Source organism: Schistocerca piceifrons, chromosome 8, assembly GCF_021461385.2.
Source record: "Schistocerca piceifrons isolate TAMUIC-IGC-003096 chromosome 8, iqSchPice1.1, whole genome shotgun sequence".
Taxonomy (NCBI): Eukaryota; Metazoa; Arthropoda; class Insecta; order Orthoptera; family Acrididae; genus Schistocerca; species Schistocerca piceifrons.
The window spans coordinates 84,312,828-84,339,935 of record NC_060145.1 but is presented as its reverse complement, the minus strand read 5'-3'; the positions used below and the strand labels follow the sequence as shown (position 1 = coordinate 84,339,935).

The following is a 27,108-nucleotide window of genomic DNA, read 5'->3' as shown; positions in this document are numbered from 1 at the left end:
ATAGACGCCATTTTGAAGGCTACGTATAGTGGCGCCATCTGTCAGGCCTTCATGAGACTACAGAAATAGATGCGGGAATATTTCACTATTCCCCAAAACAAATGCCGCGTTTTTCAACCTAGGCTGTCTGAGAAAAAAATGTTTTGCATTTTTTATTGATTGGTCCTCGTAATTTGTGTCAGTATTTTGCCACATTCACACCTGTCAACAGTTTCCTTTTTAAGTCCGAAGGTATTTCGCCGGTCTCTTACATGCTGCGTACCAACTTAAATAGTATTGTAATGGGAAGTTATCTCAAGGATCTCAACAACTGAGGGGAATAGGATCCATTCTAGGTGTCTTGTTTCGAATACTGTCACATTTTTCTCGCAGTGTCGTTTGGCACACTCATCTGCATCTACTTGCTCCTCCCATTCAATAATACATTCAAGTCTATTTTCCTTCATATAGTCGTATTTTTTTCTGCTATCGTCCAGCGTTCCCTTTTATGCTTGATCCTGACTTACCACTCGAGCTCCTGATATTCGCACAACGTTCTGAAAATAACTTTATTCATAACTGTCAAAACCGTGACATGAAAGTATCTACTAGTAAAATGAAGGTAAAATAATATATGGGGAGAGTCAGCTAATGCGATCGTAGCCGTGAATAAAAAATTTGGAAGAAATACCCTCTTCCAAATATTTCGTGTGTGAATTACTATTAATGACGACAGAGGCAGTGATAAAATGCTGGTTACGCTCCAAGCAATATATGGAAAAATGCATAATGCGTTAAAAGAAAAAGTGAGACAGAAAAGAAAAATCACATTTTACAATACTGACACAACCCTTACGTTATTCTTCGGATGCGAGAGATGGGTCAACACAGAAAAAGACTAACACGGAACTGTGAAATAAGCCAACTAAACAAAATGCAGTGTAAGATACGTTTAACAGTGAAAATATGCGATAGGAGTTAAAAGCAGAATGTAGGAATTCAACACGACGTATCGGGAGGATGGAGTACGGAGAAGAAGACTAACGTACGTGTATGTCTCTATGATTGTTTCGGTAGCTATAAATATTTTTTATGTAATACTTTCCCAAAGTAAGTTTTACGTTAAATTATGTAAGTAGCTTTTGTCTTTCGTAGTTAATCATAGCAACACAATACTAGGCCCATGGGGCAGTGTCGTCGACTTTGAATAATGTCTGTCGTTGGTGTAGTTGTTAGCTATCATAAGCACCACCATCCACTCAATCAAGGTCAGCGGAACACTTGTCAATAATTAGCAAACAGTCAAAATTTTTTATCTGTGATCTGTTCTCCAAGAGCTGATATCTCGGCAACTGCACTAAAACATAATTCATTTTTCTATAAATCGGAGGGGTGTATGGCTGAAACTGGCTTCAGTGTGACTGACAAAGCAGAATTAAATAAAAAAGAACTCATACAGGGATAAGAGATATTACTGTCTCCAAACTTCCAAAACCCACAAAAGTCCTTTACAAACCTCATTTAACAGTTTCTTTTACGCAGAAAACGTTCAACAGAACCTTTCACCAATATGAATTGAATAGGCTGTGATATTATCACAGAATTGAAAGTTATTGGCAGTTAAGTCCAGTAGAATTTTATTCTCTGTGAAGTGGAACATGCAAGGCTGAGGAAGGTTAGAGGCACCAGAGACCACATAGCAAGCATAAGATGGATTGTAGAAAATGGCAGACAGTATCAGTATGACTTCTTTGTGTGCTCTGTTTGCAGCAAAACATCTGACTATATAAGTGTAACCACAGCTATGTGGGCCCAGCCAGGATTCTGTTTATCCATAGGATTAAGTTCAGTTTTCATTCTCACGTGATTCTACGAGGAAGTCAATTGTATCTGTGTATTTTACAGTATTGGCTAATGTATACTAACTTATTCCTAGTTCTTGCATATATGATAGTGCAATTATATTTTGTAACCTTACTTTGAAGTGTAGTAAAAATACAGAAGTAGTGCACCCTGGTTAGATTAGTGTTATATTCCTTTTGGTATAGATGAACATTGATTAAACATGAGTGGAGACATTAGGTCTTGTGTATGGATGCATGGAGAACTGAGCACTGTCCGTATGTCCGTAAGCAGCTGGAAGCTATGTTGGCCACAATGACAGGTTCCAGGTTGGGTCGTCAGAGAAGAGTGCTTTGGCACCTCTAGTGGGTGTGTTTCACGACAGCAGGGATTAGCTTCTATAGTATTAGTAGCTGCTCTGCTCCTTCTGCATTACAGAAGATAACTTCTGATGTCCTACAGCAGTGTACAAAAACAGATGAGAAAGACTGAAAGATGAATATATGCAAAAAGTAATAAATACATTGAGTCCAGATATAACACTGAGGTGAAGACATTTCCAGGAAGGCTGGAAACAGCCTTGAGCCCTGTAATGATGAAGAGGACTCATTCTGACAGAAAGGGTCAGTGGATATAGTTCGATGTCGACTTTGGTAGGTCAGGCTATCAAGTAATGGCTTAGTGATAGGCAAGTAGTTGCCCTGTTCATGGTCTCGTTTCGTCCCAAATAATAAGAACTGTCTTCCTCTGAAGTTCATTGTATTAAGATAGTAATTACACCTTGCACCTAACACGCATGTCCAACCCTCTTTACAAACAAACTGCATTACCTGCAAATTATGTACGATTCATTGACAACGAGGCTTTTCACACCACTACTATCTTTGCTCTTCCAAGTCGATAATTTTAGGAATTAGAAGTTGCAGATTTTCCTGTATACTTTCAGTGTTTGTCCCTACGTTGAGACCCAACAAATTATAATCCACACCCGCAAATGTTCTACGCTGCGATGAGAAACACTGTAAACTGAATTTTATGCTCCTAAGTAACTTAGAGAGAAACTTAAATATCAAGTCTAGTTGTATTTTATGTAGTCAATTGTACATCACAGTGTGTCCTCACAGCAGGTCTTTGTGCAGTTAATACATTGTGTCTAAGTATGGAATCACCTCAGGATATTACTGCGTGTCTAGAAGAAACACAAGAATGAATAATGATACTATAGAGTCTGTTAGCTGATTTGACGCAGGCTGAATAGAAAAAAATTAAAAACTGAACAAACCCTATAGGGTAGAAGCTATGTCGTGTCATCCAGCTATGATTTTACTGACAAGTAACAATTTTATCTCAGTTCCAATGTCTATAGTTTTTATATGGTTTAGACAGGATCTTATGAAGTTATTTTTTATGATGAGAGCACTTTGCTTGAAAATCTGTTCATCTATTACTACATGTAATTGTTTTGGATTTTCTGATGAAGACACCCACAGCTGGCGTCAAAACCAGGATAAAGTAAAATCTTGTTGCAACTGGTTGGCTGTATTGTACAAGTCATAAAAGAAGACAGCTAAGTCTTGCAAAAGCTAGTAATTCTCATTTGCCATAAACACTTTCATCTCCTGTCACTGCAAACACTTTCACATAATCTTTCTTAACGTTTCACAAATTAATGGTGACTACCTGTAAGAGATTGCTTCACATCATTACACACAAGTAATTTACCTTGTTCATTGAACACAAAAAATTTGTTGCATTTTATGACAGAGAGCACCAAAAGAAATGCAAGGATATCTCGAGTGCAAAAGATATACAACCATATAAATTAAGTGCCATCTTACACTAAAATCTGCTTGCTGTTTTACGACATAAATTAACTTTTTGTCTTCACTCTCTAATGTATTCATTGTTGAAATTGTAAATGATACCTCATCCACTACGAGACTGGCTTTATAAAGCGCTCTACTTCATCATCCACTTTTTTTATTATAAAATAATTATTATTTGGTTCTGTTGTGCTCCGAAGTAGTGACGCTCCCAGAAATGATTATAGGAATTAATAAGCGAAATGTGCCGGTTCTTGGTAAGAAACAGAGTTATCTCAGTTTAATTGTATTTATTGCCTATTTCATTACATCGACCTTTGATTCATACGAAATAAAAAAGTTTTGTGATATGCTTTTAGGATGTGTTCTGGCTGATATTACTAAATGACATTTCTTATAAAATGATATGCTATACAAATATTTATCTTAAACAATAGCTCTAAAAACAAAGCAGTCATTGGCACAAAAGTGCACTATGACTTCTTCAGAGATGCATTTAAAATTACTGTTTCACGAAAATTTTAATCAGCTCCTATCTGCAAAATGAAGATAAAGTACTATTCATAAAATATTGTGATGGTGAATTGTTTCCAGTTCACTGAAAATTATCAATGAAACAATTTCTAAAAATATATATACCAAATATTAAACATTATTATCATTAACATTATTGTTATAGTATACTTATTAGTCCTTCTTAATTCAACCAAACAACAATGACAATGTCTCAGACACTCAAAAACGTTCACACTTCATTCAGTTCTCTATAGTAGTTTACCAACAGAACTAACATTCTGAAAAGAACATCTCTAATTGAATCTTACTTGAAGTTACTTTAAAGTCTTTACTTCTGTGAGTGTGAAGCTCTTATCCACTTCAAGTCACAATGAATGTACTGCTAAGAAAGACAGTAGTGTGTGTTTAATAATGAATACTTAATTAAAAGTTACTTAACAGCACCCAGCTAATAAACATGAATTACACAATAAACTGCAGATTACATGAATTAATCAATCAAGCAATGAACTGTATAATCACACAAATTAAGATGTTTGTAAGTTATACAGGTGATGGAACCAGTATTAAAGAAATATAAGTTATGTACCACACTAAAAGTAGGTCATTATGGGCTACAAAATTAGATGAAATTATGATTAATACTTTTTATGTTCATATATATTCATTCACCCAGCCATTTTCTGCATTAATGAATGTTCTCCCACAATCCCATTCCTAAATAAATATATGAACATAGGACAGAAAATACTGTTATTGTGGCTGATTGAGAATGTAGTTATGTAATTGTATTACTCTGGATTGCGCCTGCAACACTTTTTCTGGATGAATGCCTCTACATGATGTTTGTTAAGAAAAAGATAAGAACAAGATGTCATTACATACTATACATCAGTACATATTACACAATCGTAATTCTCATTCAGGGGGTCCATTAATGGAGTGTCATAGTGTATCACCTAATGATGACATGATGGAAAACAATCTCGATTTCGCTCTAACATGTTTCTGTTAAGAACACCTCATATTTTGTCAGACACAAGTAAAGATTAATAATCTCAGTTAAGAAAGCATTGTATGATTTGGAGATAGTGGTATCTGGAGAGTGCCATAAAATTTGGACTAGCTAAGAGATACAGAATCACATTTCAAAGAAACAGTGTGCTGAATGTGATATTGAATATGAGGCTATTGGGCAGCTGAAAAACTGAGAAATTAAACAGAATACTAACAAATTAAAATATGTCGTTCCTTGTACACCTCAAATTTCCTTCTGCATTTCGTAACTACCCAAATAATCTGGCCTATAGTAAACATTCTATTCAAATATTTCAATCTATTTCTTTTGTTTATCATCTAAAGTAAAAACGTAACAAAATAGCTGTGTTTGGATTACAAATTACATCATTCAAAAGTACAATCTTCATTATTCAACAAACTGTGATTGCATTAATAATTTTACAACATTAGTATTTCACTATTCAACATATTTCATATCATTGTTTGACTTATTCCATGTAAACCTTAATAAAGAAATATTTTAAGTATTATTATTGGATCTACATCTAAAGCATAGTTCTGTGTATTTCATAAATTATGAGTTCAGAAAACTGCACTTAATACATATATATTCCATACTAACTTATATTATTATAGTTACAGAAATTCAGTTACCAGAGACCCTGCACTGGAAAGGATGATTATACAATTGTTCTAGCTTTTTTTGTCTCATTATTTTCATGTTTAATTCACTAATAAAACCTGCTCTGTGAATGTCCTAAGGTCACACCAAAATTTCAGTATAAAGTGTTTCTAGACTTCATAACATACTAGAACTCTCCAGTTTGTTGAAGTTGGTAGCAGCACTTAAGTACGTTATAGACAGCTAAAGATATGTCTTAAACAACAATGATTGGTGGCGCTGTCTAACTGAGTTCTTCAACTAGCCAAACTAAAATGTGTGTGCCTTTAGAATAAAACTGGAGCAGTACTTCTATAATCAAATCATGTACTGCAGCTGTTCGTTACTGATAATTTACTGCTTGGCTTGTCTCAGAAAATCACTTTTGTACAAACTGTGAAGTAAACGCTGTTAGAACACTATGATTGGTCGTTCTTGGTAGTGTAACAGCAGCAATAAATATGATGCATTAAGCAGACTTATCTTTGTGTGAGAAATTAACAAATCGTGTAAATACTCTGACAAAACTTTCTAGAGAATCACTAGTCTAATTTATAAAAGAAATTTCATATACCAGAATCACTGGTGAAATACAGGATATTCTTAGTGATTTTGTATGATTCATTTATCATCATGTCCTGTTCAACACACATTTAAGACAGCGACAGAGTAACACATTCAGAATAAGTTTCCACCAACTGTAAAATCCAGCATTTTAAACACTTATTGGTTTGTAAATTACATTACGAAATTATTCAGCTCTATAAAGTCTCACCTTGAGCTGCGAAATTCGTCTATTCTTGTAAACATTATTGCTCTTTAAGAATGCGAGTTCTATAGCCTTTGCTGCTAATTTATAATGAGAAACAGCTCCCTGTACGAAAATGAGCAAATCCGTATACAGTCCTACAACTGCTTATTCTGTAACGTGTAACAGCAAAGGTAGAACTGTTCATCTCAACAATTGCAGCAGAATCACTTCACTGTAATCATCACAAATCCCCTGATTAAAAACCCTGTAAGAAAATTAATGCCCTTTATGAAGACTAGGCTGTTTCTGTTAACCCATAATCACATAGGTGCGTAAGGAAGGTGCTGCGTCGAGTAATACCGAGCATTTACACTTCCAAGTGTTATGACAGGACTGTATAAATGAGACAGTGAATGACTCTGATTTTGAAAGTGTAGAAGTCAGTTCGATACATATATTTCTTTTTATTTGAGGCGCAGTCACAGAACAGGATTACAATCATTAAGCATTTGCATTGTGTGTTTGAGTTCGATCATGGATATAGCGTTTACTTTGTTCACCAATACCGGCTGTGATACACAAAGTCTGTAGATGCCTGACCGAATCCGGTTAAGCGAAACAGTGACTTGGTTCAATTATCTCTGCACCACGGAAACGTCCCTTCCCGAAACGTGGCATGTAACATTTATCTTTAACGTTTCCGGTGCTATCTCTAGAAGTATGTAATAGGTACTGTGGAACATCACATTCGCTATACATTTGGTCGTTTTATTTTTGTATCAACTGAACCACTGAAACAACAAGATTCTCGTACTGTCTACTATGATTCGTTGCTAATAGCACATCACATAATTCTGTGTGGCCGTCTCTACATGCCAGTCACGATTTGCAGATTAAATTATAGTAACTGGCGTGCAGGGTCTCCTCTGTTTCCTTTCTTGTTTTTTTTTTTTTTTTTTTTTCCTCCTTTCAAAATTGGTATAGAACACAAAATAAAGAAAAGTGCAATATAAGTATATTTGGCCATCTGCGAAATTTCGGCGCCGAATATTACATCAGGCCCTCATTTGTGGACACCCCTGAATGACGACACTGCAACCGAGCGCCGGAACTTCGCTGGCACGCAGCGCGCTGAAATCGTGTGTGACTCGTCGTCGCGCGTTGTTGGGAATGGGAATGTGTGTGCACGTGTGTGGGTGTGAGTGTCTGTCTGTGTTGTGTGTTTCTGTGTTTTTGTTTTGTGTGTTCGGGTGGCGAGCGGTCCGCAGCAGCGCCGCTCAGACGAAGATGAAGGAGGCGCCATTGGCGCACGCTGGGCAGCTTGGCTGGTCGTCGTGGTGCGAGAGGCGCAGCCACTTGCCGTGGCAGTGCGGTGCTGACAGGGCTGTCCAGCGCGTGCCGCGGTCCGCCACGCCTGGCCCCGCGCACCGGTAGCCCAGCGCCGGACGCAGCGCCTGCGACTCGCAACGCACGCACACGCGTTCTCCTGCAACCCGACACACGGCCACACTGTATTTCTATTTATTTAATTATTTATTCAACTTTACAAGATTAGAGTCATCAGGACACCTCCTAACATCTAACTAGGACAGTGGTTCCCAACCTGTCAGTAACTAGCCCCAAGGGGTAAAATGAAAAATTCTGAGGGGAGAAACAAAATGGGTCCAATGATGATTTAGTGGCCACTAAATAGTAACTTCGTTAGAAATAGCTGCTATTACCAAAATATCGGCAGACTATTATGTAGGATATAATGGGTATAAGTTAGGAACTTTATATGTGCTACTTTAATATGTGCACACATCAGTATGTTGGTTAATTGCATAAACTGGTCTTCGCACACACATGTCACAGACTTTATGACGTGATGTTTTCTGCATGGCCGTAACTGCACCATTAAGGGGACTGCTCCTGTCAGTATAGACTAACCTCCACACTTCAACACTTTAGCTGCTGCCAAGGAGAAAATAAACATTAAGCACTAAACATTAAGTAGCTGGAGATCTAACAAACCTAAAAAATATACAGCTTATAACAGCCGTAATAATAATAATAATTATTATTATTATTATTGTTTTTGTGGGAATCCACAGCCTCCAATTGCTCTACAAAAGAAAATATGCTCTTTAATATAGATGACCTTCACTTAAACCTGCTATTAGCGAATTTCGACGACTTGTCATTTTGTAGCACACGTGTACTCTTACGTATTACATGTCGTAATTGTACACATGTAAAGTAGACGTCATATCCCATCCTTACGATGTGAATGGATCCACATTGATATGACAACTGTAAACATATTATTGTCAACTTCCCTCTAAGTTGGTTCTCAAGCTGAATTACTAAGAGCAAAGTCCGCAATTAGATCTTCACAGTTGGCATATCAGTGTGGAACCATTCACAATTTAAGGATGGAACATAACTTCCACATTTTACGTGCAGTGAAAAATAATTTGACAATTAAGAAATTTAATACGTAATAGTACACATGTGCTTGAAAATGACAAGTCGAAATTATCTAACAACAAATAAAGATAATCTCCATTACAACCTAATAGAGACTGTATTTTCTTTTATTATAATTATTAATCTGCGAATGAAGTAACCACTGATGTAATGTTGTTCAGTACGGCGTCCTCTGTGCCAAACAGAAATATCTGAACATACACAATGTTGTTGTTGTGGTCTTCAGTCCGGAGACTGGTTTGATGCAGCTCTCCATGCTATCCTGTACAAGCATCATCATGTCCGAATAATTACTACATCCTTCTCAAGCTGCTTAGTGTACTCATCTTTTGGTCTCTCTCTACGATTTTTACCCTGCATGCTCTCCCCAGCACTAAACTGGTGATCCCTTGATGCCTCAGAACTTGGCCTACCAACCGATCCCTTCTTCTAGTCAAGTTGTGACAAATTTCTCTTCTCCCTAATTCTATTCGGTACGTCCTCATTAGTTACGTTATCTACCCAACTAATCTTTAGCATTCTTCTGTAGCACCACATTTCGAAAGCTTCTATCCTCTTCTTGTCTACCTTGTATGTATGTATGTATGTATCACTTCCATACATGGCTACACTCTATACAAATACTTTCTCTATATTCGATGTTAACAAATTTCTCTTCTTCAAAAAAGCTTTCCTTGTCATTGCCTGTCTACATTTTATATCCTGTCTACTTCGACCATCATCAGTTATTTTGCTCCCCAAATAGCAAAACTCCTTTACTACTTTAAGTGTCTCATTTCCTAATCTAATTCCTTCACCTGATTTAATTCGACTCGTTCTTCTTTTATTGATGTTCATCTTACATCCTCCTTTCAAGACACTGTCCAGTCCGTTCAACTGCTCTTCCAGGTCCTTTCCTGTCTCTGACAGAATTACAATGTCATCGGCAAACCTCAAAGATTTTATTTCTTCTCCATGGAGTTCAATTCCTACTTCGAATTTTTCTTTTGTTTCCTTTACTACTTGCTCAATATTCAGATTGAGTAACATCTGGGATAAGCTACAACCCTGTCTCACTCCCTTCCCAACCACTGCTTCCCTTTCATGTATCTGCACTCTTATAACTACCATTTGGTTTCTGTACAAATTGTAAATAGCCTTTCGCTCCCTGTATTTTACACCTGCCACCTTCAGAATTTCAAAGAGAGTATTCCAGTCAGCATTGTCAAAAGCTATTTTTAGGTGTGCAAATGGTAGAAACGTAGGTTTGCTTTCCTTAACCTAAGATAAGTTGTAGGGTCGTTATTGTCATGCGTGTTCCAATATTTATACGGAATCCAAACTGGTTTTCCACGAGCTCGGCTTCTTCTCGTTTTCCATTCGCTTGTAAAGAATTCGTATTAGTGATTTGCAATCATGACTTATTAAACTGATAGTTCGGTAATTTTCATACCTGTCAATACCTTCTTTCTTTAGGATTATAAATATTATATTCTTCTTGAAATCTGAAGTTATTTCACATGTCTCCTACATCTTGCTGACTAGATGGAAAAGTTTTGTCTTGGCTGGGTCTCCCAACGCTGTGAGTAGTTCTAATGGAATGTTATCTACTCCCAGGGCCTTGTTTCGACTTAGATCTCTCAGAGCTCTGACAAATTCACGCAGTATCATATCTCCCATTTCATCTTCGTCAATGTCCTCTTTCATTTCAATAATATTGTTCTCAAGTACATCGCCCTTGTATAGAGCTTCTATAAACTCCTTCCATCTCTCTGCTTTCCCTCCCTTGCTTAGAACTGATTTTCCATCTGAGCTCTTGATATTCATACAAGTGACTCTCTTTTCTCCAAAGGTCTCTCTCTAATCTTGCTGTACGCAGTAGTTATCTTACCTCTAATGATATGTTCTTCTACATCCTTACATTTGTCCTCTAGCCATCGCTGCTTAGCCATTTTGCACTTCCTGTCGATCTCATTTTTGAGACGTTTGTATTCCTTTTCGCCTGCTTCACTTACTACATTTTCATATTTCCTTCTTTCATCAATGAAATTCAATATTTATTCTGTTACCCAAGCATTTCTACTAGTCATCGTCATTTTACCTACTTGATCCTCTGTTGCCTTCACTATTTCGTCTCTCAAACCTACCCATTCTTCTTCTACTGTATTTCTTTCCCCTGTTCTTGACAACCGCTCGCTAATGCCCTCTCTGAAACTCTCTACAACCTCTGGTTCTTTCAGTTTATCCAGTTACCATCTCCTTAAATTCCTATCTTTTAGCAGTTTCATAACCAATGAATTGTGGTCACAGTCCACATCTGCCCCTGGAAATGTCTTACAATTTAAAACCTGGTTCCTAAACCTCCGTCTTACCATTATATTATCTATCTGAAACCTTCCACTGTCTCCAAGCCTCTTCCACGAATACAACCTTCTGACATGATTCGTAAAACCAAGTGTTAGCTATGATTAAGTTACGCTCTGTGCAAAATTCTACCAGGCGGCTTCCTCGTTCATTCCCTGCCCCCAGTCCATATTGACCTACTACTTTTCCTTCTTTTCCTTTTCCTAGTATTGAATTCCAGTCCCCATGACTGTTAAATTTTCGTCTCCCTTAACTATCTGAATACTTTCTCTTACTGCATCATACATTTCCTCAATCTCTTCATCATATGCGCAGCTTGTTGGCATACTAACTTGTACTAGTGTGGTAGGCGTTGGTTTCGTGCCTGTAGGCTACAATAAGGCGTTCACGACGCTGTCCGTAGTAGCTTACCCGCATTCCTATATTTTATTCATTATTAAACCCACTCCTGCATTGCCGTTATTTGATTTTGTATTTCTAACCCTGTATTCACCAGACCAGAAGTCTTGTTCCTCCTTCCATCAAACTTCAGCAAGTCTCCTTATATATCACTCCACCCTACCCATTTTCCTTTTTAAATTTTCTAACCTACCTGCCCGATTAAGGCACCTGCCATTCCACGCACCGATCCACAGAAAGCCAATTTTGTTTCTCCTGATAACGACGTCCTCCTGAGTAGTCCCCGCCCGGACATCCGAATGGGGACTGTTTTACCTGCGGAATATTTTGCCCAAGAGGACGCCATCATCATTTAACCAACAGTAAAGCTGCTTTCTCTCGGGAAAAGTAACTGCTGTAGTTTCCCCTTGCTTTCAGGTCGTATACGTCACACCCTGTATAATACATCATCAGCTATTTAACGTCTACTACTGGATAAAATACTCTTCTAAATATTTCCACCCACAGCTATCTTCATAAACATAAGTCAGTGTTGGTCCTGCATATCTTCTAAAGACATCTATCTACCTTTCACAAGTTTGTCTCCTTAGTCTTGTCTTATCTTCTTATTTCTTGGAATTCTGAGAAGAACTTTCTTTAGCCTCCTACCATCCATCTTATTGAGTACTGTCCAGCCCATTTCCCTTTCCTTTTGTTTTTCATCGCTGCCATTGTTACTTCTTCTATTCTAATCTGTTCCTTGATCCATTTATTTACTTTGCTGTCCCTCCCAGCAATTTTCTACATGCATCTCTCCATTAGCCGATGAGCCAGCATAAGTTTTGGATGGTATTTCTGTTGAAATATCACTTTTCACTATAAATACGAACTGAATGTTAGAGTTCTCTTTCATACACATTGAAAACTTGATTTTGAAACTTTATTTAGTTTGCTAACAGTGCTCAATGTCAGCTTGACTCCTGCAATTATTGCTTTTCGTGCCCATCCAGTGGTAGTAATCACGTGCCACTGTAGTGAATTCTAAAAGTAACAGTTTTTCAGATTTGGTAAAATGACCTGAGCTGTAAGCCCGTTTTCAATGAATGAATATATCGAACTTCGATCCACAATACAATTTCATGGACAATTTCATAGGCAACAGATTATAAACAGGTACTCGTATAACAGGGCAGGCATTGTTTTAGGTGTCGTTAGTAGCTTGTTATTATTAGGAGAAATCTTAAGATTACCGATTTCATTCGCCACAACTTAAAGCTGTTAAAGTGTCTTTGGACTACAGTAGCAAGAAAGAAGTGAAGAAAAGTATGAACATGGTGCATATTTCGGATGTGTATGGGCGAACACCAAAACAAATGCAAAAATAAAATAAAATAAATGTTGTTAGAAATAAGTATATACACACACCACTTCCGCTCATCAATTATACGTTTAGTGAAGACCATAGGATGCTTGAACATTAACTAAGTTTTATACAGAACTAGTCTCTATAAAAATAAGAGTAAAAATTTTGCAGTCTAGTGTTTAAATGGATCATAAACTTTATTTATCGTTTTACATGCTAGCTTATCTTGTGCAGGGGGTAGCGGTTTCCAAAAAGGGGGGGGGGGGGGGGGGTGGAACCACTGAACTATGCTCTAAACATGTTCTGCACTTATATTCATTGCTATAATCTGTACATACAGTATACTACAGTGTAAAACAGTTAGATATTACTGTAGTGCACAGATAGAGAAAAATAACAACTGAGACAAGCCTCGGAAAAGCAGTTTCAAACTATGAATTCTAGCAGCAATGGACATGAAAGAAAGGGACGGATGGGAGGTGCAGTAGGGTTAAGAGAAGACAAATAAAATAGAAAGGAACGTGATAAAAGGAAGTATTATGAAGCCAGGGGAAAAGAAAGTGACATGACTGATTGAGAAACGTATCAGTGGACGAAGACGGATGCATTTTCTACATTTACTGTCTGACAAAGTGAAAACTGGCCATACGCATTAACTTGCGGGGAGCCGTTTCGACAGTGACAGGAAAAATAATATTCAGCTCCTCCTTAAAAGCAACAGAACATTGAACTCTACGCACAGGGCAATGTTTCGTGCACCAGAGACGGAGTTTTCTTTTTTTTTATGGGCACAGCTATTGTGCTATGTAAATGGGACTCACGACGGACGGAGCAAGGAGGACATAAAAAGCAGACTAGCACTGGAAGAAAGAGCATTCCTGGCCAAGAGAAGTCTACTAGTACCAAACACAGACCTTACTTTGAGAAGTTTGGTGCACAGCATTGTATGGTAGTGAAACATGCACTTTGGGAAAGCCGGAACAGAAGGGATTCGATGCATTTCAGATGAAGTGCTAACAGAAGATTGTTGAAAATTTGGTGGACTGATAAGGTAAGGAATAAGGAGGTCCTCTGCAGAATCGGTGAGGAAGGGGTTATGTGGAAAACACTGACAAGAAGAAGGGATAGAATGGTAGGACAGCAGTGATTTCCAAGGTACCAGAGCGAGCTGTACGGGGTAAAAACTGTAGAGGAAGACAGAGATTGGAATACATCCAGCAAATAATTGAAGACGGAGGTTTCAAGTCCTATTCCGAGATTAAGAAGTTGGCACAGGAGAGGAATTTGTGGCGGGCCGCATCAAGCAAGTCAGAAGAATGATGATTTTAAAAAATGGTACTCGGCGCACTGCACACGCTCTATCGTCCGGTCGCAACCAACCTAATTGAGAGCATTCGCGGTTAGCTCTAACCGTCTAGGGTTCTCCACTGCTCGTGCCGTATTACAATGATATGGAACAGACTACTGTGCACGAATTCAGCCATGTCAGCAGGAAAAAAAGAAGAAAAAAAATTGGCGTTGAAATTCTCGTTACCAACTGAAATGTTCCTTTATGGAAGTGATACGTTTAAGCTACGTGAGCGAAAGCTAAATTTGTTCAGCATAAGAAAACCAAACGAAGAACTCGTTTGGCGACACCACCCCTAGGAGGCTGCTTGAAATTGCTCGCACGACGACCTCCAGCGTTAATTAATTGGGAAACCGCTACCGTATAGAATTTTTCCTTTACGGCTATTTCTCAGCACAATCTCTCCTGGTCAAAATCCGCCTGAAAAGCTTGTAGGGGTGTTACAGGATAGGTTGTGCTGGCAGATAGTACGTTGGGCCGTTTCGAGTTAATTAGCATTGAAGTAAGCCAACCAGATCGTTGAGCGCGCAGATTATATATATATATATATATATATATATATATATATATATATATATATATATATATATATATATATATAGGGTGTTACAAAAAGGTACGGCCAAACTTTCAGGAAACATTCCTCACACACACAAAGAAAGAAAATATGTTATGTGGACATGTGTCCGGAAACGCTTACTTTCCATAACAGAGTTCATTTTATTACTTCTCTTCAAATCACATTAATCATGGAATGGAAACACACAGCACCAGAACGTACCAGCGTGACTTCAAACACTTTGTTACAGGAAATGTTCAAAACGTCCTCCGTTAGCGAGGATACATGCATCCACCCCCCGTCGCATGGAATCCCTGATGCGCTGATGCAGCCCTGGAGAATGGCGTATTGTATCACAGCCGTCCACAATACGAGCACAAAGAGTCTCTACATTTGGTACCGGGGTTGCGTAGACAAGAGCTTTCAAATACCCCCATAAATGAAAGTCAAGAGGGTTGAGGTCAGGAGAGCGTGGAGGCCATGGAATTTGGTCCGCCTCTACCATTCCATCGGTCACCGAATCTGTTGTTGAGAAGCGTATGGGCGCTTCGACTGAAATGTGCAGGAGCTCCATCGTACATGAACCACATGTTGTGTCGTACTTGTAAAGGCACATGTTCTAGCAGCACAGGTAGAGTATCCCGTATGAAATCATGATAACGTGCTCCATTGAGCGTAGGTGGAAGAACATGCTGACGAAACTGAAATGAGCTCTAACATGGAAACTAAGCGTTTCCGGACACATGTCCACATCTCATCTTTTCTTTATTTATGTGTGAGGAATGTTTCCTGCAAGTTTGGCCGTACCTTTTTGTAACACCCTGTTTATGTGTGTGTGTATGGTGAACCTGAAATCGACCGACGAACTTGCAGAGGTGTTAGTGCGGACCTAAACAAGAAAAAAATTGCTCGCTATTATGGACTCTTAAATGTATATCTTAAGGGCTATGAACACTTGTGCGTCTTCAGTGCTGTGAAAACATTTCGTCTGCTGCAAGCTCTTTGTCTTCCATATTTTGGGACGAGGTAGTATTAAGAAAATGTTCATTAAACATGGGCTCTAAAATGTATATTTTGAGAACTTTGAGCCCTTGTATAGTAGAAAAGGCGTGTGTCGGATTTCTCAGTAGCGAAGATAAACAAGTGCTCATCAAAAATAGAAACGTCAACTTGACTGGAATCCCGAAAACACATCCATGAAACAGTCGACAGAAGTCAAGAGAATCCACATTAAGATAGTAAATCGGCATGTCAATTTTAGCTGTCTCGGGCGCGTTCTCCGGCATTTTTGCAGTTGCTACAGATCCTGACACAAAAACACAATCTTACAGCTATTTCTCATGATTTGCATCCTTACACAGAGAACAGCAGTTTTATCCCGCATTTGTTTAAGAAACGTGTTTTTGTGAGTCTTTATTACTCTGGAGCATGAAGTGCGATGCAACTTCAAAGGATGTGTTACGACTGAATGTGCTTGCAGCTGGCCAAGATCTTTCAGCGTTCAAAGTAACACGTTCGCAAGTCTTCTGATTTTTTTTTTTTTTTTTTTTTTTTTTTTTGGAGTTATTGAAAAGTCTCTATATGCAAAAAGCGTGTATGACAAGAACTTACCAATTCTCTTGTAACAAGTCGTATGACAGGTTACACCTATAATGGCTGTAGTTTCCTAGAAGCTTAAAAGTTTTGTTAAGTAATTTCACATAAATGTGTACTCCGCGTTAGCTGCTATGTTCTTGCCCGATGTCACAAAGTGGGAATCACTAAATAATCCTTCATATGCTCGAAGAATTCCTTAACGAGTGCCTTTAGCGGTAATTATTCGAGCAAAAACTCGCGAGGAAGTTCTGCAACTGCTTTGGATTCATTTCTAAGAGATGAGCGCCTATTAGTTGGCTCTGTTCGGCTTAGATAAGTCTGCCCATTATAGCTAGGAGTTCGCAGAGTTCCAGAAACTCCCAAATTACGTCACACTTTTACGTTGAATGATTTATTTCCCTTATATTTGCGTCATCTTAGGCAAGGAACATCCGTGGTCCCAGTAGAGAGCTTACTGGGGCAGATAGCAAAAACAACTTCACATGCGTTTTCCCTTCGTGTCTCAGTGAACGAATCCTTTTGTATTAGTATTTCATACCAGCTGTTCAATTTAGCTTCATGGAGCAGACTGAAGGACCAGAACTGGCTCAGTGAAATATTACCAACACGGTCGTGTTAAACATGTTGCTGTAAATAATTTCGTCTCTTTCCCCTTTCTGAATGTATTTTTAAAATGAAATCGGATTCCATATACATATAGCACGCATTTTAACCTTGTACTCTTTGTTTCTGTGACCGAAAGTTTACATATCTTCAGGTGTAAAATAACTACGAACAAAAGTTTTTAGTGTTTGAGGAGACAAAAAGAAACGCTTTCCTCGTGTGATAAAAATATCACAAGTACACCGTTTCCCCAATCGGGATCCATTACGATTTTTACGCTAGTTATGCTCAGAGACGGGGTTCAAACTGCCATGCGATGAATACTTTTTTAGGAGTTGCGCTACAGCTATGGATTAATTTTTGGAGAGGTAGGTGAAACGTCTTTTTATTTCTTACTAGTACCAGACGGCTGGTAGTGGGCCAAAGAGTTTTCTGTTTGGAAACAGATGTTAGGGAGCTACCAGTTATAGTATTTCCCTTAAAACGAAGGTACACGTCTCAGAAACCTTGGTCGCAACTTTTATGGACTTAAAAATTGCAGTAGTTTACGGAAAACCTCTTTTGTATCATGCACAATACTTTTTTTCAATTTTATTTATGCACCGAAGGACGCTTCATCTTTCTAGCAAGGCATCTTCATTGAACTCTTTTTTTCTTTCTCGTTGTCAGATATTGGTTACAGATTTAAAAGCAGTCAATGGAAGCTTTTTATGCAAAATCGGGAAGGTACTTACACTGAAGCATCTAACTCATTATTTGAAGCCATGCAGTTTTCTCTCATGTGGAAAAGCACTTGGATGCTACACGTTTCCCGCAGTCAGTGAGGTTATTGTAACACAACATTTCAGCTCTAATTTTCGGAGTTTTAAGTGTCACCAATGTTTTCTGAGTCTTGCCAACTTCCTGATTTTTTTTGCTTTCTCTTGTTTTGTGTCTGATTTTTTTGTGTGCTGATGTGTTAATATTCCTCTAAAACAACAGAGAAATTTACTTTCTTCCAAACTTCTAAACGCAGCTAATATCCCAGCCTCAGCCCCAACAGCTATCTTGTCCACATCCCACTCTTGTCAACAGCCCCTCCGCCTCCATTTCTTCATCCCAATTCCCACACAATTCTCTATCGGAATTCAGATCTTTCTTAACAGTTATTGTTGCTGTCATTTGCAGCCGGCCAGAGTGGACGTGCGGTTCTAGGCGCTACAGTCTGGAACCGAGCGACCGCTACGGTCGCAGGTTCGAATGCTGCCTCGGGCATGGATGTGTGTGATGTCCATAGGTTAGTTAGGTTTAATTAGTTCTAAGTTCTAGGCAACTGATTACCTCAGACGTTAAGTCGCATAGTGCTCAGAGCCATTTGAACTTTTTTTTTGTCATTTGCAGTCCTTTTCTGTTTATTATCCCTTCTGCTTCTGATTGTACTAAACGTGGCTTCAAACGTACTAAACTAATAAGCCATTCTGTTATTCTTGATGCTCTTTATTATTCTTAATGTCTGTTATTATTATTATAATTATTATTATCTTACGAAATGTGTATTATTGTGTATTATTGTAACTTTTTGTGTAGGTAATGGTCCTGGTCCGATGTAACACAGGGTGTTAGGGCATGATCTTATCTCGCCAAAATAATAAATAAGACCCCCTCCTCGGCAAGAAATTAAACCTTAAACGTACAGGTACGTTACAAAATCTGTATCAGAAGAAATTTAAACAAGGTGATGGGTTGCGTTCACATCGGGTCTCCAGCCGTAAAATCTCGTCATCTGGACACAATGTTTCGGCGGTCCACCTGGCCTCGATCTTCAGGTGAGTAGACCGTCGCACTATCTCGGCGGAACTCTGCCGCACAAGAAGGATTTTTTAAAATGTTCTGTTAATCGATCCTTGAGACAGGTCAAAGAATATGGCACTAATTCCCACATACCATGTCATAATGATGATCTGGGCTTACTCTTCACGCATATCGTTGGTGAATGTGAGAGGACGGGAATCTTATGCTAATAGTATAGGAAATACACTGCGCCACAGACCGTGTAGTGGCTTACGGATGTAGGTGTAGATGTGTGCGTGTGTGTGTGTGATGTCTGAAGGGAAGCACAGGTAGCCTGTGCCGCAACTGTGCTGCGGTGTGCCGCCAACATGTCTCTGGGGATGGCCATTGTGTCGCCTCCAATGGCGTGGGTAATCGGTACAGGCACTCAGGTCTACACAGTATGGTCCAGCACGAGGAAGGGTCCATCCAGTCGATTTACTTCACAGCATCTGATTTCAAATTCCGAGTCAGAAGCAAAATGTGCGCAAACGCTTCAGCTGTCATAGTTAGTGACTGGGATGAAACCGCGAAGCCGGAACAGAATGGGGCAGGAAAAACAGCGGTGTATCTAGAGCAAGGAGACGAAGATTAAAGTTCTTGGTTGAATATGATGAATAGAAAAGACGTCGAAACGGTGCTTTATAGCAGTGCTGCTAGTCAAATACAGGAAGCGCCAAAGAAACGTGTACAGGCATGTGTATTCAAATACAGAGATATGTAAACAGGTAGAATACGGCGCTGCGGTCGGTAACGCCTATATGACACAACAAGTATCTGTCGCAGGTGTTAGATCGGTTACTGCTGCTATAATGACAGCTTATAAAGATTTAAGTGAGTTTGAACGTGGTATTATAGTCGGCGCACGAGCGATGGGACACTGTATCACCGAGGTAGCGATGAAGTGGGGATTTTCCCGTATGGCCAATTCGGGAGTGTACAGTGAATATCAGGAATCCGGTAAAACATCAAATCTCCGACATCGCTGCGGCCAGAAAAAGCTCCTGCAACAACGGGACCAATGACGACTGAAGAGAACCGTTCAACGTTACAGAATTGCGACCCTTCCGCAAATTGCTGCAGATTTCAATCCTGGACCATCAACAAGTTTCAGCGTACCACCCATTCAACGAAACATGATCGATATGGGCTTTCGGAGCTACAGGCCCACTCGTGTACCCTTGATTAATGCACGACTCAAAGCTTTACCCCTTGTCTGGGCCCGTTAACGCATTGGACTGTTGATGACTGGAAACCTGTTGCCTAGTCGGACGAGTCTCGTTTCAAATTATACCGAGTGGATGGAAGTGTACGGACATGGACCTCCATGTCACCTAGGGAGTGTTCAAGCTGGTGGAGGCTCTGTACTGTTGTGAGGCGCGGGCAGTTGGACAGATATGGGACCCCTGATATGTCTAGATACGACTGTGACAGGTGACACGTACGTAAGCATCCGGTCTGATCACCTGCATCCATTAGTGTCCATTGTGCATTCCGACGGACTTGGGAAATTCCAGCAGGACAATGCGATACCCCACACGTCCAGAATTGCTACAGAGTGGTTCCAGGAACACTCTTCTGAGTTTAAACACTTCCGCTGGCCACCAAACTTCCCAGATGTGAACATTATTGAGCATATGTGGGATGTCTTGCAACTTGCTCACCAGAAAAGATCTCCACCCCCTCGTACTGTTACGAATTTATGGACAGCGCGGAAGGACTCATGGTGTCAGTTCCCTCCAGCACTACTTCAGACATTAGTCGAGTCCACATCAGTCGAGTCCATGCCTCGTCGTGTTGCGGCACTTATGCGTGCTCGCGGGGGCCCTAAACGGTATTAGGCAGGTGCACCAGTTTCTTTGTCTCTTCAGTGTACTATTCTAGGCTTGTTTTTAAATAAAGAACCGTTTTGAAATTCAGCTGGTGCAGCGCTGTGGTCGGCATTTGGCGCATGCGCACTGTGCACCGAATTTGATTGTCAAGCCACAGACACCATTACAGAGTCATTCGGTGTGTTCTAGTTTGTTGATCAGTATTTGAAATGCCTCCTCTGACTGAGAATAAGCGTTGTGATTCGTTTTCTTAGTACTAAAAGTGTGAGAGCGGTGGAATTCATCGTCAGAACAATGAAGTGTATGGAGAAAACATGGTGACCAATAGGATGGTACGGAAATGGGTAAGCTTTTAAATATGACTGTACGAATGTGCACGATGAGCACCAAAGGGAGAGATCTTCAGTGATTGCTGACTATTTGGTGCAGAAAGTTGATGAAAAAGTGAGAGAGCACAGACAGTTTACGATTTCGACGTTACGTGATAAGTTTCCTCAAGTGTTAAGAAGTGTGCTTTATGCAGATGTTACAGAACGTTTAAATCATCGGATGTTATGCTAATCAAGCGGCATATTTGAATGAGGTAGTCTATGTATTGGAAAGCTGGTTCAAATGGCTCTAAGCACTATGGGGCTTAACATCTTAGGTCATCAGTCCCCTATACTTCGAACTACTTTAACCTAACTAACCCAAGGACATCATACAGATCCATGCCTGAGGTAGGATTCGAACCTGCGACCATAACAGCAGCGCGGTTCCGGATTGAAGCGCCTAGAACCGCTCGGTCACAGCGGCCGGACGGAAAGCTGGTTGTACGATACGATTAATATTGGTGGGAATTATGTAGAAAAATAGATTAAAGTACAGACTTTCATATAGAAATAAAACTGTTAAGAAAAGTGTACTTGTTTTATTTTATTTCAAAATGGTAAACGTAAAAAGACGCCTCGCTTCAGGTATAGCTCACTGTTTACGAAAATAAAATCCAATTTTCCTCTAAGGATGTTTTATTGCTCAAATATTGCAGAGCAACGAAATCAAGACTGCCTAGAATTTAGACAAAGGATTTTTTTACAATTCTCGTAGCAAAATTCAGAGTGAGAAAAGTAAGAGTGAAAAAATTAACGAAGAGAGGGAAAACAGAGTGGGAAATAGACAAATGGGTTACCAAACTGTTGACCATAAGACCTAGTTTTGCAAAAATAAAGAAAAATTCACTTGCTTGAAAGTAATCATGGTGATGAACTTAATTTATGATTGGAGAGGATTTGAAATATTTCAGGAACAGCTGCTAATAGCTATGTAACAAAATTACCAAAAAGTTCATCTCCTCAAGGAATAGATGTTTTGTGTATGACCAGTTGTACCGACGCAGAAACTGTGGAATTTTTTCTTTCGTGATCAAAAAAAGGAAAATAAGTATCAAATAACAGCTCGAATTGAAACTTCTCTTCCTTCACCTTACCCATAAGCTATTAATAATAATAAAATATGGATCGATATTTTAATAGATTATGTATTATGCATTCTGAACAAGACTAGATATTAAAAAATTTAAAAAAGCGAATGGTCGTATGTTTTGTGAAATGATTTGCCTAAAAGTAAGAAATAAAACAGATTAGAGAAAGCTTTGACGTACCTCATTTTCTGTACGCGATTTAGAGTACAATTGCAAGGTGCATCAAAATTTTCTCTAATCTACTTTACCTCTTACTTTCACAGAAATCATTTCACAAAATTTTTGAACCTTTTTTTTCATTTTATTTCTGTATATTCTTACACAGTTGCATTTTAGATGTTTCATTAAGTCTGTTCCGCAATGCATCTTCTCCATTCTACGTGAAACCGGATAGTGGATGCCAACAAGCGGGAGCATGTAGTTCAACTCCATGTCAGAGTAGACGGCTACCAGAGTCTCCTTCGTGTGTTTAACACTACTTGGGTGTCTGTTTATACCAACGTTATAGAGTAGTTCCCGGCTAAACTGTTCAGAGTCCCCACAGCTCCTGTAGAATAACATAATTTTTGATGGCGGCGGAGTGGGGGGAGAGAGAGAAAGGAAAGGAAGGAACTAATGATATCAGCTGCATCATTTCTGAATGCGAAACCAGCAGCTACGAGGGAAAATGTGTACGAGGCTGAGATCTCCTGCTCCGACAGCTGCGTTAACCACTGTGCCACCCGGGCACAGTATTTATCGCAAATGTGCGCACTATATCGGCACGCTCCCCAGCTGACCCACACTCCTAGGTAGTGCTGCCTATTTTAGATTCGCGCTGAAGGTCGAACGTAAATGTACAGTCGTGGACAAAACAAGCGAGACCCCTCGCCCTTGTCGTTATGCTGCTCCGCACAGCTTTAACGTCTGCTACACAGCGTAACAGGCAAGGCGACGAAGTGCTACCAACATACTATGTACAGGCGTGAAATTGAAAAACTATCCGAACTTTGTCAGACTGTTTTCAATCACATGTAAGACTATATTAATGCTGATTAGTGTGTAAAACAACACACGTAAATATAAGATATAAATGAAAGAAGAAACGCTAATTACTATGAACTGCACTAATAAAAATTAATTTCAGCATATCGAGATAATATAAGTGTTTCAGTAAGACAAAGTACCCCAGATCGTTACGAATTAGCAAAATATTATGCGAATTTGGGTACCTTTATTCTGTACTGGCGCCCTGTGGATGTCAATATGAAACTCTTGTAGAAATGGTTCAAATGGCTCTGAGCACTATGGGACTCAACTGCTGAGGTCATTAGCCCTTAGAACTTAGAACTAGTTAAACCTAACTAACCTAAGGACATCACAAACATCAATGCCCGAGGCAGGATTCGAACCTGCGACCGTAGCGGTCTTGCGGTTCCAGACTGCAGCGCCTTTAAAACTCTTGTAGAATTTCATACTTGTTACTGCCTATTTTTTCCGCTTCAGTCAATAACTGAATTGACTTAACTGTGACACTGAATGATTTTTAGCTGAATTTCGTTATGAATCTTCACACATTGATAAATTTCCAAACTTTCATGGTAGTTCAGCAACGGTAATCCAGTATGACTGGTCTGAACGTTGACACAGACCGTTTCGCGGCCAAATTCGCATTATATTTTGCTAATTCGTAACGATATGGGGTACTTTGTCCTACTAAAACAGTTATGTTATCTCGATAAGCTGAAATTAATTTTTATTAGTACAGTTCACAGTAATTAGCGTTTCTTCTTTCATTTATATCTTATACACTCCTGGAAATGGAAAAAAGAACACATTGACACCGGTGTGTCAGACCCACCATACTTGCTCCGGACACTGCGAGAGGGCTGTACAAGCAATGATCACACGCACGGCACAGCGGACACACCAGGAACCGCGGTGTTGGCCGTCGAATGGCGCTAGCTGCGCAGCATTTGTGCACCGCCGCCGTCAGTGTCAGCCAGTTTGCCGTGGCATACGGAGCTCCATCGCAATCTTTAACACTGGTAGCATGCCGCGACAGCGTGGACGTGAACCGTATGTGCAGTTGACGGACTTTGAGCGAGGGCGTATAGTGGGCATGCGGGAGGCCGGGTGGACGTACCGCCGAATTGCTCAACACGTGGGGCGTGAGGTCTCCACAGTACATCGATGTTGTCGCCAGTGGTCGGCGGAAGGTGCACGTGCCCGTCGACCCGGGACCGGACCGCAGCGACGCACGGATGCACGCCAAGACCGTAGGATCCTACGCAGTGCCGTAGGGGACCGCACCGCCACTTCCCAGCAAATTAGGGACACTGTTGCTCCTGGGGTATCGGCGAGGACCATTCGCAACCGTCTCCATGAAGCTGGGCTACGGTCCCGCACACCGTTAGGCCGTCTTCCGCTCACGCCCCAACATCGTGCAGCCCGCCTCCAGTGGTGTCGCGACAGGCGTGAATGGAGGGACGAATGGAGACGTGTCGTCTTCAGCGATGAGAGTCGCTTCTGCCTTGGTGCCAATGATGGTCGTATGCGTGTTTGGCGCCGTGCAGGTGTGCGCCACAATCAGGACTGCATACGACCGAGGCACACAGGGCCAACACCCGGCATCATGGTGTGGGGAGCGATCTCCTATACTGGCCGTACACCACTGGTGATCGTCGAGGGGACACTGAATAGTGCACGGTACATCCAAACCGTCATCGAACCCATCGTTCTACCATTCCTAGACCGGCAAGGGAACTTGCTGTTCCAACAGGACAATGCACGTCCGCATGTATCCCGTGCCACCCAACGTGCTCTAGAAGGTGTAAGTCAACTACCCTGGCCAGCAAGATCTCCGGATCTGTGCCCCATTGAGCATGTTTGGGACTGGATGAAGCGTCGTCTCACGCGGTCTGCACGTCCAGCACGAACGCTGGTCCAACTGAGGCGTCAGGTGGAAATGGCATGGCAAGCCGTTCCACAGGACTACATCCAGCATCTCTACGATCGTCTCCATGGGAGAATAGCAGCCTGCATTGCTGCGAAAGGTGGATATACACTGTGCTAGTGCCGACATTGTGCATGCTCTGTTGCCTGTGTCTATGTGCCTGTGGTTCAGTCAGTGTGATCATGTGATGTATCTGACCCCAGGAATGTGTCAATAAAGTTTACCCTTCCTGGGACAATGAATTCACGGTGTTCTTATTTCAATTTCCAGGAGTGTATTTACGTGTTGTGTTTTACACACTAATCAGCATTAATATAGTCTTACACGTGATTGAAAACAGTCTGACAAATTTCGGATAGTTTTTCAATTTCACGCCTGTTACGCTGTGTAGCAGACTTTAAAGCTGTGCAGATCAGCATAACGGAAAGGCGAGGGGTCTCGCTCGTTTTGTCCACGACTGTACATCCGCACTGAAGGTTGTCGATTCATTGCCCATCAAGGTGAATCAGGTATACGATTTGTGATGTCTGTTGTTCCAGACATGTCCGAATGACATCATGTATTCACATAATCCTATACAACTGACGTATATGCAACAGAAAATTGTGGCGACCATATGGCGGCTGCCACTTTCCGGTATTCGAGTGGCCGCGAGCAGCTGGCGTGACCGGCCCTGGAGGTCGCAGCTTATTGGGCACGGCTTATTGGCCGCGCCGCGTCAATAGACTGCGTGACGGGACGCGATTATCGACTCGTGGGAGTCGACTAGAAGCGCGAGTCGACTGGGCCGTCGAGTGCGCTATCGGGTCCCGCGCGGGCACCTAATGGAGCGTGAGGGGAAAGATTGGCCGGGCCTGCAGAGGCGGCCGCGGAAGGCGCCGAAAGGAAAAGTGGTCGCGACGGGGCGGAGGAACTCCGGCAAACTCGCGGTCCGACGCCGCCGGCGCTTTGATGAATGCCGCGGACGCGCCCGGGGAATCTCAATTATGGGCGGCAGCCCATTCCCCGAGCTCCGAAAGGCATTCACCCGCGCCAGCCAACGAAAACTCTTACAACTGTCTGGCTTACTACCTAGTGGCAACATTTGAAACAATTGTCATACCGAGTTTGTGTGCAAAATATTTGTAACCAGTTCTGACACTCAGTTACAACAATAAAATAATGAAAAATCAGCAGTCCGGAAAAAGTTGTGGCTGAAATTTTGCATCTAAAAGGGTAATCTGCAGTGTACATGCCCGATACTGGAAATGAGACCTTTTCTGTTTTCAAGTGCATTTATAACTGTGCTTTTGCCGGCCGTTCTGGCCGTGCGGTTAAAGGCGCTTCAGTCTGGAACCGCGTGACAGCTACGGTCGCAGGTTCGAATCCTGCCTCGGGCATGGATGTGTGTGATGTCCTTAGGTTAGTTAGGTTTAAGTAGTTCTAAGTTCTAGGGGACTGATGACCACAGATGTTAAGTCCCATAGTGCTCAGAGCCATTTGAACAATAACTGTGCTTTTACATCTGACTCATCACCTCTTGAGTAAAGAAGCCTCTCTGGTTCTTTAACGGGCCTGTCTCGTCCTTTAACGTTCAGTAGTTTCCCTATGAATGGACATTTCTAAAACGGGCCATCACAGAAGTTGGGAAGGAAAACATAGGTACAAAGAAGGTAGCTGCGAAGAAACCATGGGTAACAGAAGAAATACTTCAGTTGATTGATGAAAGGTGGAAGGACAAACATGTTCCGGAAAATCAGGAATACAGAAATACAAGTCGCTGATGAATGAAATAAATAGAAAGTGCAGGGAAGCTAAGACGAAATGGCTGCAGGAAAAATGT

At 40.7% G+C, this 27,108-nt stretch overlaps 1 protein-coding gene across 1 annotated transcript in view; it reads right to left on the bottom strand.

The window, feature by feature from the left end:
* Window positions 1–7,521: 7,521 nt before the first annotated feature.
* The window catches only part of LOC124712088 (somatomedin-B and thrombospondin type-1 domain-containing protein-like), a 317,554-nt gene continuing 297,967 nt past the window's right edge, over window positions 7,522–27,108 (bottom strand). Inside the window, exon 4 of the mRNA XM_047242384.1 lies at window positions 7,522–8,078. Within this exon, the coding sequence (XP_047098340.1) occupies window positions 7,870–8,078 (209 nt within the window). The 3' untranslated portion in view covers window positions 7,522–7,869. The remainder of the gene's footprint in view (window positions 8,079–27,108) is intronic.